The sequence below is a fragment of the Mus caroli genome, chromosome 17 (genome assembly GCF_900094665.2).
Source record: "Mus caroli chromosome 17, CAROLI_EIJ_v1.1, whole genome shotgun sequence".
Classification (NCBI taxonomy): domain Eukaryota; kingdom Metazoa; phylum Chordata; class Mammalia; order Rodentia; family Muridae; genus Mus; species Mus caroli.
This window is the reverse complement of record NC_034586.1, coordinates 15,638,931-15,651,496: the sequence shown is the minus strand read 5'-3', so window position 1 is coordinate 15,651,496 and position 12,566 is coordinate 15,638,931. Positions and strand designations below refer to the sequence as shown.

The 12,566-nt window shown below is 36.9% G+C and overlaps 1 protein-coding gene across 1 annotated transcript; it reads left to right on the top strand.

Annotated features, from left to right (window-relative positions):
- The first annotated feature begins 5,947 nt into the window (after nt 1-5,947).
- On the top strand, nt 5,948-6,967 carry LOC110284287 (formyl peptide receptor-related sequence 6). Its single transcript, XM_021150008.1, has one exon. It carries the CDS (start codon nt 5,948-5,950, stop codon nt 6,965-6,967), a length of 1,020 nt encoding a protein of 339 aa, XP_021005667.1.
- Nucleotides 6,968-12,566: the final 5,599 nt, after the last annotated feature.

Sequence of the window (12,566 nt, the reverse complement as noted above, 5' to 3'; positions counted from 1 at the left end):
AAGGATACTTATACAAACTCAGATCTGAACCCTTAACAACTTCTTCTACTCACTTGGTAGGAATCATGAGGTCAACCCTATAGATATCAGTGAGGAAAAGAACTGGTTTTCCAAAAACTCTCTACACATGTGTAACTATGGATAATAAGGATGTGTAAGTATTTAAATAATAATGAAAACTAATTAGGATCCTAAAGGAGAGGTTCTAAGGAAATATAATCTCTGTGTTGAACAATGAATTCCTGAGATGGAAATTAGATGCATAGGAACAAGAGACAAGGAGGCAGGGTACCAAATGTGAAGAGTTAATACAGACATAAGAGGTAAAACATTAACCACTATTACATTTATGGCCTAAATCAATCTCATGACACTCCAAACTTTTTCCAATTTATCTTTTTAACTTTTTTTTGTTTGTTTGTTTTGTTTTTGTTTTTTGAGACAGGGTTTCTCTGAATAGACCTGGCTGTCCTGGAACTCACTCTGTAGACCAGGCTGGCCTCGAACTCTGAAATCTGCCTACCTCTGCCTCCCAAGTGCTGGGATTAAAGGCATGTACCACCACTGCCCAGCATCCAATTAAACTTTTTGTTGATTTCTAAAAGTTATATTTTAAAAACTTCCCATGTGGAGGAAGTGTTATGCAAATTAATGTATACCAAACTTACAATGATGTATTTTAATAAAAATAAATAGTAGGCAGCATCATTTTGCATTTAAAATTGCCAAGTTTGCAAAAACCTCAAATGGCAAGAGAATCCTTAGAGCATAATTAATGATGAGATTTGTGAAGTACTTTGAAGTCTAATTGTTCTTCCTCTTAATGACAGGTGACAATGTACATGTGTCTACTACAGCCCAACACACTTCTTCCTGAGGCAGAGGCAGGCTTTGTTATTTGGTGCAAAACAGCCTATTATTATAATTGGGGGTCCTGTGGAAATGCTCAGACAAGGGCATGGGTATGTCATAATTTATATAATGAAGTAAAGTAGCAAAGACTTCAAGTAGGCTTCTCATCTAGATGGTCTATTGAACAATTTAGGCTACACAAGGGGAAATGTCGTTGGACTGTGCTGAATGAGTAAATCCCAATATTAAAGCCAACACTTAAGCAATGTTACTAAACTGTTAGTAAAAACCTAACTACTACAAAGGCCTTGTAAACCAGCCCCAATTAAATATTGTCCCTTATAAGAGTTGCCTTGGTCATAGTATCTCTTCACAGAAGTGAAACCCTAATTAAGACATATGTCAATGTGCCAGATGTATGCCTATTCCCCTGGCAATCCAGAAAGAGATGGCAGATCCTTATATTACATGGAACTTATATTACAGATAGCTTTAGGCACTATTTTGTTATGAGTATTGAACATGGACCCTCTCAGTAGAGCTCTAGTCTCAGTTGTTCAATAGTTCAATAATACTGCGAAAGTCATATAAATTGGAATAGGCATTTTCTCTAAAGGTAAGGTCGTAAATATTTCATATCAGAATGCTGTAAATTCCCAATCTTAGTTACTAACATATGTACAAGGATACATAACTAAGGGTGTTGTGCTGTGCCAACAAATCTTCATTTGAGAACATAGCATGTGGATTATTCATCCTTGTATAAATCATAACATTTTGCTCAGTTTTATTTCACCTGTAAAAAAATAAAAATATTTTTGATGCATAGGGTCTAGAAAATGTGTGGGTTAATTGATGATTACAGAATATCAATCTGTTCACTTGTTACTCCAGAGTCATATTTGTCATAATTTTTGTTTGTTTAAAAATAAAATACAGAAAAACTGCTGCAGAACCTGCAGAAATGATTTCACTACAATAAATGATACCTACATATTAAAGATAGAATTCTTTCTTTATCTAATATATATATTGTTACATATTTATAAATATATATAAGATAAAATATATATTTATATTTTGTATGTATGCATGGTTTTCTGTACATATGGTGTGGTTGTCGGAATATATGTAGCCCAGAGCATGACATTTTGAGGAGCTGTGGCCCGCTGAAGTAAATATGGCCTTGATGGAGGAAATGTGTCACTGTGGGGTTGGTTTGAGATCATATTATCAAGCTCTATCCAGTAGAGAAGAGTGTGTCCTCCTGGCTGCCTTCAGATCAAGATATAAAACTTTCATCCCCTTCTCCAGCACCATGTCTGCTTGAATACTGCCACGGATTCTGCCATGATGATAGTAGACTGAACCTTTGAAACTGTAAGCCAGCCCCAATTAAATATTGTCCCTTATAAGAGTTGCCTTGGTCATAGTATCTCTTCACAGAAGTGAAACCCTAATTAAGACATATGTCAATGTGCCAGATGTATGCCTATTCCCCTGGCAATCCAGAAAGAGATGGCAGATCCTTATATTACATGGAACTTATATTACAGATAGCTTTAGGCACTATTTTGTTATGAGTATTGAACATGGATCTGCACAATAGTAGTAACAACAGTTAACCTCTGACCCATATCTCTAACCAATAATATTTTTGTCTACTATTTGAGTATTTTCTCTTGTGTATAATTTCATAGCTTAAGTTTCTGTCAACTTCTCTCTAATATCTTTTTCCAGCGCAACTTCTTTTGGATCTCCAAGCAAATCCTTTGCTCAAATTTTTCTCAGTACTATTTGCAGCACTGTTGCTCATTGCTTTTTCATACCCACTATCCTATGTTAAGGGTTAAGTTGAAGTTTTCTTCATATCAATATTGTATCCCTAATTAGAATACATCGAAATATAATGACTCAGAAGCTGAATACTTTTATATTAATAATTAAAGCAAAATTGAACCCTAAAGGTAGGGTCACAATGAAGTATAGGTTACATACGTCAATTCACCAGCAAGATGAGGTTGGAAAGAGGGAGGAGATACCTACCTATATATGACAGTTAAAATATTGTAGGAGAAAATAGCATCTTCATCTTGGGTATCAGGTATCCAACTGCAATTATGATATAATATATCAGTTTATATTTAATTTTTTATGTAAACTTTTAAAAATTAATCTACTTGGCTTTCCTCCAGAGATGCCTACCTTCATTAAGACCAAAAATCAAGTGAATTACCAGAGTGTTGTAAAGAATGACCATGTATTGAGTATGTAGTTTAGAGGGTACTGTGAACACTTTACTTGGCTATAGGTAACACAAATATTTACTTAGTCACACACAGTGAATTCAGAACATACCAAAATAATGAACATCTAAAAAAATTAATTAGTGAGCCAATGAGTTTGATGGGGTTACATCAAACTAATTCATAATAGGTCACCCCTAGGAGTAGAGAAAGTTCAAAGATATTTTCTCTGGATAAAACATCAGTTTGGTTAGTACAGAGCACCAGTTAAACAGGTGTGAAAGATGAGTTTAATGTGGTAGAGGAAGAACTCAGAGGACAAAACAACTTGATTTAAAGCAGATTCTATATTATTATTCAAATAACCTTCTCTAGGTTTGACAACTACTCAAAACATTAGTTTATTCTTATAGTAAAAAATAATAAAATCTTGTATGCTAACTAACATAAACATATATGTCTGTGTAGATTACATAAGGTATGCAGATAAAGGGGAGGTCCCAGACCTCTACCAAAACTCATTAGATGACAATGTATCCAAGATAACATTAATTAAACAATCATGCTCACTCTTATTATAAAAAATCAAAAAAGAATTTCATCTCACTATGTAATAAGTCAAAACCCTTTTTTGAAAACAGAGATGGTAACCACCCCTCACTGACTTCCTGCCTTTGTGAACCCACAAGGAGTTACACATTATCAAACAGCGGTTATAACTTTTCAACATTCTCTTCAACTCTAGATTTAAGCCCTATATTAACAAATATCCAATGCTGTTCTTCGGTTCACACCTCTACTTGGGAGTGGCAACTCTGTCAGGCAGACAGAACAGGAGGCTCTAGTGTGCATTTTACCCTACACTGTCAGATGTCAGGTTAACAGGAAGCTCAGGATTGGAAGAACACAGCTTAAGGTGGGAGTCCTATCCCTGGTAAGAAACGAGGCAGGGTGAGGCTGAGGATGCAGAGGTTAGTAAACTCCTGGGTGTCCAGTATGGTAGGGTCATGGATGATCCTGGGGATAGGGAGAGGGAGAACTCCAGCTTAGTTCATCATTGAGTGTCAGGAGTACAGAGGAGCCTTCTGTGAGAGACTTAGGCAGCTCTGTTTGCTGAGGAATTTCCCCCATACTGATTCATGATGAGAGAGACACAATCCTTGGATCCAAACAGCTGCTTGTTCATTGTGGAGAATAGGAGCTTAGGACTTACTCAGGATGGATCAGAGATTAAATATCTTTTGCAGGAAGGAATGAACAGGAAATGGATGCTTGTTGGCTAGAACCTCATTGGCATGGAGATCTTCCAATTAGGGGGGGATTGTCACTTCTTCCAGGACAGAAAGGAAAGGAGTCTGGAAGGGAGTAAATGAAACTCCAAACATCCTCATGTCTCAGGGCATAGGGATTACTGAACCCACATGACCTTACCAGTTTTTATCTAGTGACAGGATTGCTCTTGCCTCAGAATACAATCAAAAACATATTTTTGAGAGAAGGAGAATATATTGTTAAGTGTTTTTGTATTGTTTCATGGACAGAATTAGCATTAAACCTAACATAAGCTTGACAAGAAGGTAGAAGTAAGATTATTTGCACTTCTATTATATATATATATCCCTTGAAATTCCTTTTGTCATGAGGCATTCTTGATGACACACTTGAACTCTTCCATATTAATATCTAAAATGTTACAAAATTTTATTGTTGCCACACACAAGATAATCATACTATCTGAGTACTGAATGTAATATAAAATTGTTTTTATTCTTGCCCAGAAATATATATGATGATACATCCTAAATTTATTTTATGGCTATGGGGATAGGTCACTTGGTAATGTTCTTGTGTTGAAAAATGAAGGCCAAAAAAGTGGAGATGCTTTGTGGTCATCTTATTGGGGAGGCTTTAATGTAAAAATCTGCTGCATATTTCCTGGTCATCTAGTCTCTTTAGCAAATTCCAGACAGTGAGAGGAGTCTCTCTAATAATTTCAATTGTTGAGGTAAGTTTATAATGAACTATATAAACAAGTGCATAAACATGAATGTGCTTTCATACAAGCACACAGACAGTTATGGAAATAGGAACAAAGGATGTATGCTGAGTTATTAATTGGGGTATAGTGACATAAATCATACCATAGTAAATGTTTTATATACCTCATAATCAGAAAACAGCTCTTTGAAAATCACAATAGGGAAAGTGACAGAAGAAGTGGATTGACCAAAATTACATAGATTTTATTGTCTTTACTGAGCAGTGTTTTCTTGTGACAAGGTGTGCCCAGAAGGATAATTAAATTAAATGGAGAAACAATAGGTAAAGAAAAATGTTCGAACAGTGGTATCAACATCACAAAAAGAATTAAAAAGAAACCATCTACAATTTTTTAACATAATCCAGTATCCACCCTAACTAGTACATATGCTTTGCTGGAAAATAAACCCCACCCTAAACATTCTGAATCACTTAGCTGAATTCTTTCCTATGAGAGCAAAAGACTGAAGAAGAGCAAAGAATGATGGCCAATACACACACTCCAATGTGCACTTCTTCATAATAAACACTTACCTCCTCCTGTCTATCCTTAGTTCAATACCTATGCAAGGTCATGGAAGATTATGAGTCATTTCATAATCAGTATGAGTAGTAGTAAAGCTTTTTTGTATTGTATAGAACTAAACTTTACATAACAGACATTCAACAGAGAATCATTTTTTCTAGATTACCCTCAGAATAGGTACTCTGTTATAAAAGGTGATGTGTGGGGATTTGAATAAATGTGCTATAAGATGGAGACAGACATGAGAAACAGTCATTGTTGAAATGTTGCAGGTGCTGACAAAATGGAAGCCAACTTCTCCATACCTCAGAATGGAACAGAAGTGGTGTTTTATGATTCTACCACCTCCAGAGTTATATGTATCTTCTTAGTTGTGGTCCTCTCTATAACCTTTCTCCTTGGTGTACTAGGTAATGGGCTTGTGATTTATGTGGCTGGGTTCCGGATGGCACACACTGTGACAACAATCTGTTATCTGAATCTGGCATTGTCTGACTTCTCTTACATGGCAAGTCTACCATTTCAGATCATCTCAATTGTCATGAATGGAGAATGGCTTTTTGGTTGGTTCCTTTGCAAATTTGTTCACATGATTATAAACATAAACCTTTTTCTAAGTATCTTCTTGATTACTTTCATTGCCATGGATCGCTGTATTTGTGTTCTGCATCCAGTATGGGCTCAGAATCATCGAACTGTGAATGTGGCCACAAAAGTGATCTTTGGAGCTTGGATACTTGTTCTACTGTTTATATTTCCACATTGTATCTTCGTGACTACAGTGAAAGATGAAAGTGGGAAAGTACACTGCATATGTAATTTTGAATCCTGGGCTGCAACCCCTGAGGAGCAAGAAAAAGTATCTATGACTGTGAGTTTAATTTCTGTAATCATCAGTTTTGTTATTGGCTTCAGCATACCAATGATCTTCATTGTCATCTGTTATGGACTCATGGCTGCCAAGATAGGCAGAAGAGGCTTTGTGAATTCCAGTCGTCCTTTACGTGTCCTCACTGCTGTAGCAATTTCTTTCTTTGTCTGTTGGTTCCCTTTTCAATTGATTTTTCTTTTAGGCAATATTGGGAACAAGGAGGCACAGAATAATATTGACACGTGGGTGAACCCAGCAAGTACTCTGGCCTCCTTCAACAGTTGCCTCAACCCAATACTCTATGTTTTCCTAGGTCAGCAATTCAGAGAGAGATTGATCTACTCCTTACCAGCTAGCCTGGAGAGAGCCCTGAGGGAGGATTCAGCCCTGAACAGTGACAAAATCAGAAACTTGTCTTCACAAAGACTCTGAGCCATAGGATGTGATAGGAGTGATGCCATGGAAATGTTTCCTCTGCTGTCCTATTCTCACTTTCCATCTCATCCTACTTTGCATAAGATTTTTGACCTTTAATCTAGAAGTCTAGAAGAAACACTTCATCGTCCTCTGTTTTGGAAGAACAATAAAAATGAGAAAAATATATCAGTCCTATTTTGGGAGAGTTTAACTGAGTCCAGAGCATGGGCTATTACTGAAGTGGCACAACAGTATGTGACACAAAACAAGCGTATGGTTATTGCATCAGTTGAGGTGGGAAAACATCCTTATTGTATGTGGTACCAGTCCTTAGGCAAAGAATTTTGACATTGTATCTGACTCTGATAACATTGTTTACAATGATTTCTGTTTTTGAGTGTGGAGATAATGTGTCAACCTATTTCAATTTTCTGCTTCCCCAATTTCCCTACATTATAGACTATAATATATAACTAGTATTTTAAAACACCCCTTTATTTTTATGTTACATTTGTAAGTTCATTTTATACTTTCATAGCATGAAAGTGATCTTGAATAAAGTCATTTTGAGACTGTGTCTTGGCTGTGACAAATCTACCTTGCTTTGTTGAATTACTTTTTTCCCCCTATTTCTAATGTTTTTTGCAGGAAGTTAAAACCCTTTAGAACTATGTGATGAAGAAAAAATAAATAAAAAAAAACCTTTGAATGGTTTAAAAGATGAAGATAGTAGAAAATATATCAAATTAGAGGGAGGATATACCATGGGTTTAAACACAGAAAGGGTGGGTATAGTTAAACATAATGAAGGCTACTTGAAAAATACTTATACTCATATATCGTATAATAGAGTTGAAATATATTAAAAAATATTTTGTATATTTCTGTTCCTATAATAATAACTCCATAAGCAAATATTTCTTACAGCAGAGTGGGATATTAATTGTTGATTTGTTGCTTATATTTGTTCCTGAAAGCAGCCCAGGCTATTATTGTGAAGTATGATAACTTCTAATGGCTGAAGGCAACATAAAACTTTGTTGCAAGAAACAGAAAAAACAATTTGGATATGAATTGAAAATGGCTTAGGCCCTACCTAGCTTTTGTAGATATAGTGAATTCTATGGAGATTTTAGGGGAAAGAGGGACATCAACCACACTATTCTGAAGAGAGAACTAGGACACCCATGATCAAAATATTGGCAATATATGCCAATGTGTGCTGTAGTGCCATGAACACTTTATAAGTTATAATATACTCACTAGTTAATTAGGAAGACTACTTGATGGGAAGGAATCCATGTATGATACTATGAGCTCACTTAGTGTATATGGGTGTTCATGATTAAACAGGCACACCTATGGAAATTACTACTTTTGTTTATGTAAAACAAGTAGCAAGAAGCTACCCTCTAAATACCCATGCAAATAAAAATGCCACTGTCATGCTTATTTATTGATGCCGCTCTTTGCAGTGAACAGCACTACTCAGAGATTGACATCAGCTCCTAGGATTGAGAATAAGTGTATGTTGATGGCTCAGTTTGAAATAAGGCATTAATACTACTATTTTTGTCTGAGATATTGTATAATAATGAATGAAAGAATGTTAAACACTAGGAGATAGTTTATAACATTCCCAAGTCTTGAATGGGAAACTGGTAAAAATAGAGATACAATTGATCCAGCTGCCTGAGAACTTGAATCATGAATTCAGCTAATGGAAACCCATTGCTAAGCAATTGGGATTTGAGCAAGATGGTATAGTGAAAGCCCTCTGAAGATGAAATATTGGAATTATACCTTATATCTCTGGGTTTTTATATTTTTCTGTAAATTTCATATAAACCTAGAAATAGCTGGAGAAAAATCCCTACTAAGTAATTATCTCAATCAGATTCTCCTATTAAAATTTGGGTAAGGGCAATTTTGTTGCTATTTGATTAATTATAACCCAACCCACAATGGATTATAATATTTCTCAGCATTGGGCCTAAGCTGTATAAGAAATTGTATCAAGAAAGACAGAGGATCCAAACCAAGAACAATCTTCTGTGCTCATGATTACTGCTTCCAGATTCTGTCTTCAGCTCTTTCCTTGATTTCCTCAAATGATGGAATATATCCTGTGTGATAGTATGAATGAAAGTATCCCTTATAGTATCTTATGTCTGAGTGTTTATATACCAGAGGTGAGATTGTTTGGAAGGATGAGAACTATTAGAATATGAGGCCTTGAATTGTACGTATATACTTTTAGAAAATGTGTCCTTAAGAGTGTGCTTTGATATTCAAAAGTCCTTGTTCTGCCCAGTCATTCTCTATCAGACTAAGAATCAGGATGCATGTTTTGAGCTACTGCTATAGCACCAGTTTGAGTAACCATTCCTAGCTGTTATGATAATGGACAAAGCCTCTAAAACTTTAAGCAAGCCAATAATTAAAGTATCTTTTTTTCCTTTTTTCAGTTATTTTTATGTGTTTTCTTGGAATTAAGTAATATGGCAATAATTCATTCTTTTGAAATCTTTAGTCAATATATGTCATTTAGTTCAACATCTTTGTAGTCAGTTGTTAGGGAATTATGAACATTAGGAAGAATCATATTGCGTTGTTTTTTCATATGTCGTGTGTGTGTGTGTGTGTGTGTGTGTGTGTGTGTGTGTGTGTGTGCTACCCACCAGTTATCAATGAGAAGTGATTAGCACAAAGTAACATGGAATTAGCTTCCTGGTGTAGCGTTTACTTCAGAAAAATTAGGATTTTTATAATCTTAGGGTTGGGCTGTGTAGTAAATCTGGGCAGGGGCAAAATTGTGCAGAAACAGAATAAAAGAGCAACCAAGCACTGGAACAACTTGAAATCCATTCCATGGGTAGGCACCAAACCCTGTCACTGTTACTGAAACAATTTTGTGCTTGAAGACAGGAGGCTTTGTGCCTGGTCTGAGGCCCCAGTTACTTATGTAGCAGAGGCCTGCCTTATCTGGCCTCTGTGAGAGAGGGGGAGCCTAACCTTGTAGAGATTTGACACCCCAGGGACATAGGATACCTATGGCAGGTGGAGCACCATCTCAGAGGTGAAGGGTAAAGGGAATAGGGTGAAGAACTCTGTGAGGAGAGAACAACAGAGGGGGCAGGCACCATTTGTGATATAAATTAATAAAATAATTAATAATTTAAAAAATAAAAAGAATCTAGAGCCATGTTTTTGCAAGGCATGACAGCCCATTCTCTGGCTGGAAGCTATTGAGGTTTCAAGGAGAGGAGACATAATTAAACTCTCCAAGTTAGGATGGGAAGCTTGTCATGTCCCAAATAGTGTATTATCAACTTTTAATGGCCAAAGTGCTAATTGTCAGTGGGCCCAAGAAAAGCATTCAGGCCAGTGTTGTTGTCATTGTTTTTCAATTTCTGGCATAATAGAATGTTGGTAAAATTTCTTTATTTATCTAATACTGGTCTTATGTTGTTCCTTGTTCATTACACATGAAGGTGACCATTTGAAAGCTAACTTCTCCAAGAAAGAGAGGTCCTAATATCTTGTAATTTTTTGTTACTTTTTATTATTCTTCCAGGTTATATATTTTTAATTGGATATTTTATGTATTTCTTTAAAATTTAAATTTGAATTACAGGGTTCCCCTCAGCAGACCCCCTATCTCATACCCCTCCTACTGTCCCTGCTTCTATGAGGGTGCTCCCCAACCTATCCACACACTCCTATCTTACAGCCCTGACCTTCCCCTACACTTGGCCATCCAGCCTTCAGAAGACCAACGGCCTCTCCTCTCAGAGATGGAAACCATCCTCTGCTACATATGTAGCAGCTGCACATGGGTCCCTCCATGTGTAAACTTTGGGTTGTGGCTTAGTCCCTGGGAGCTCTGGAGGGGTCTGGTTGGTTGATATTTTTTTTCTTCCTATGTGCTTGCAAACCCCTTCAGCACTTTCAATCCTTTCCTGAACTCCTTCAATGAAAATGCCACACTCTGTCCAATGATTAACTACAAGCATCCTCATTTGTATTTGTCATGCTCTGGCAGGACCTCTCAGGAGACAGCTATATCAGGCTCCTTTCAGCAAATACTTCTTGTCATCAGCAATAGTGTCTGGGTTAATTAGCCCTCTATCGGATATAGAATTGGAAAAGATTTTTGCATAATCTGTTGGTTGCCAATTGTCCTGTTGACAGTGTCCTTTGTCTTATAGAAGCTTTGCAATTTTATGAGGTCCCATTTGCAAATTTTTGATCTTAGAGTAAAGGCTTTTGGTGTTCTGTTCAGGAATTTTTCTCCTGTGCCCATGTTTTTGAGGTTCTTCCCCATTTTGGTTTGTGGTTTAGTCCCTGGTAGCTCTGGAGGGGTATGGTTGGTTAATATTGTTGTTCTTCCTATAGGGTTGCAAACCCCTTCATCTCCTTCAGTCCCTTCCCCAACTCCTTCAATGAGGACCTCATCATCAGTACAATGGTTAACTATGATCATCCTCATCTGTATTTGTCAATATCTGGCAGGACCTCTCAGGAGACAGTAATATCAGGTTCCTGTAAGCAAGCACATCTTGGAATTAGCAATAGTGTCTGGGTTTGGTGTTTGTATATGGGATGAATATGCAGAATGGACAGTCTCTGGATGGCCTTTGCTTCAGTCTCTGCTCCACACTTTTCCCCATAATTCCTTAAGACTGGAACAATTCTGGGTTAAAAATTTGAGATGAGTGTATGGTCCCATTCCTCAAACAGGGACCTACCTAACCTCTGGATATGGCTTCCGCAGGGCTTTCCCTTCCCCTTTTGAGAATTTCAGCTAATGTCATCACCTTTGAATCTGGACAGCCTATTGCTTTCCTGTCTTCTCTGACTTTCTGGTGGATACTTCCCATTCCCCATATCCCTTTGCTACATAACTCTGTTCATTTTCTTGACCTTCTCTCTATCATCCCTTTCTCCTCCCATATCTGATCCTGTCCCACTTTTCCCCTCCATGGTATCTCTTCCTTCAGAGTCCCTCTCACCCTCTATCTCCTGTGAGTGTGCTGTTTTCCCTTCTAATCAAGGACTGAATAATCCACACTTTGGTGTCTCTTCTTCTTGATCTTCATATGTTCTCTGAGTTGTATCGTGGGTATTCTGAGGTTTTGCCCTAACATCTACTTATCATCAAGTGCATACCATGTGGGTTCATTTGGGACTGGGTTACCTCACTCTGGATAATATTTTCGTTCTTTCTTTTTTTAATGGATAATTTCTTTACTTATATTTCCAATGCTATTTTCTAGTTCTATCCATTTGCCTGTGAATTTTATGAAGACATTGTTTTTAATAGGTAATTAATACTCCATTGTGTAAATGTAACATGTTTTTCTTTATCCGTCCCTCTGTTGAAGGATATCTGTTTTTTTTTTTTTTATGGCAGAAAATCTTTTTTTTAAAAAATATTTTTTATTACCTATTTTCCTCAATTACATTTCCAATGCTATCCCAAAAGTCCCCCATACCCTCCCCCCCACTCCCCTCTCCACCCATTCCCACTTTTTGGCCCTGGCATTCCCCTGTACTGGGGCATATAAAGTTTGCATGTCCAATGGGCCTCTCTTTCCAGTGATGGCTGACT

Excerpts from the sequence above, each read along its gene's own strand:
- LOC110284287 (XM_021150008.1), top strand. The coding sequence starts at position 5,948 with ATGGAAGCCAACTTCTCCATACCTCAGAATGGAACAGAAGTGGTGTTT.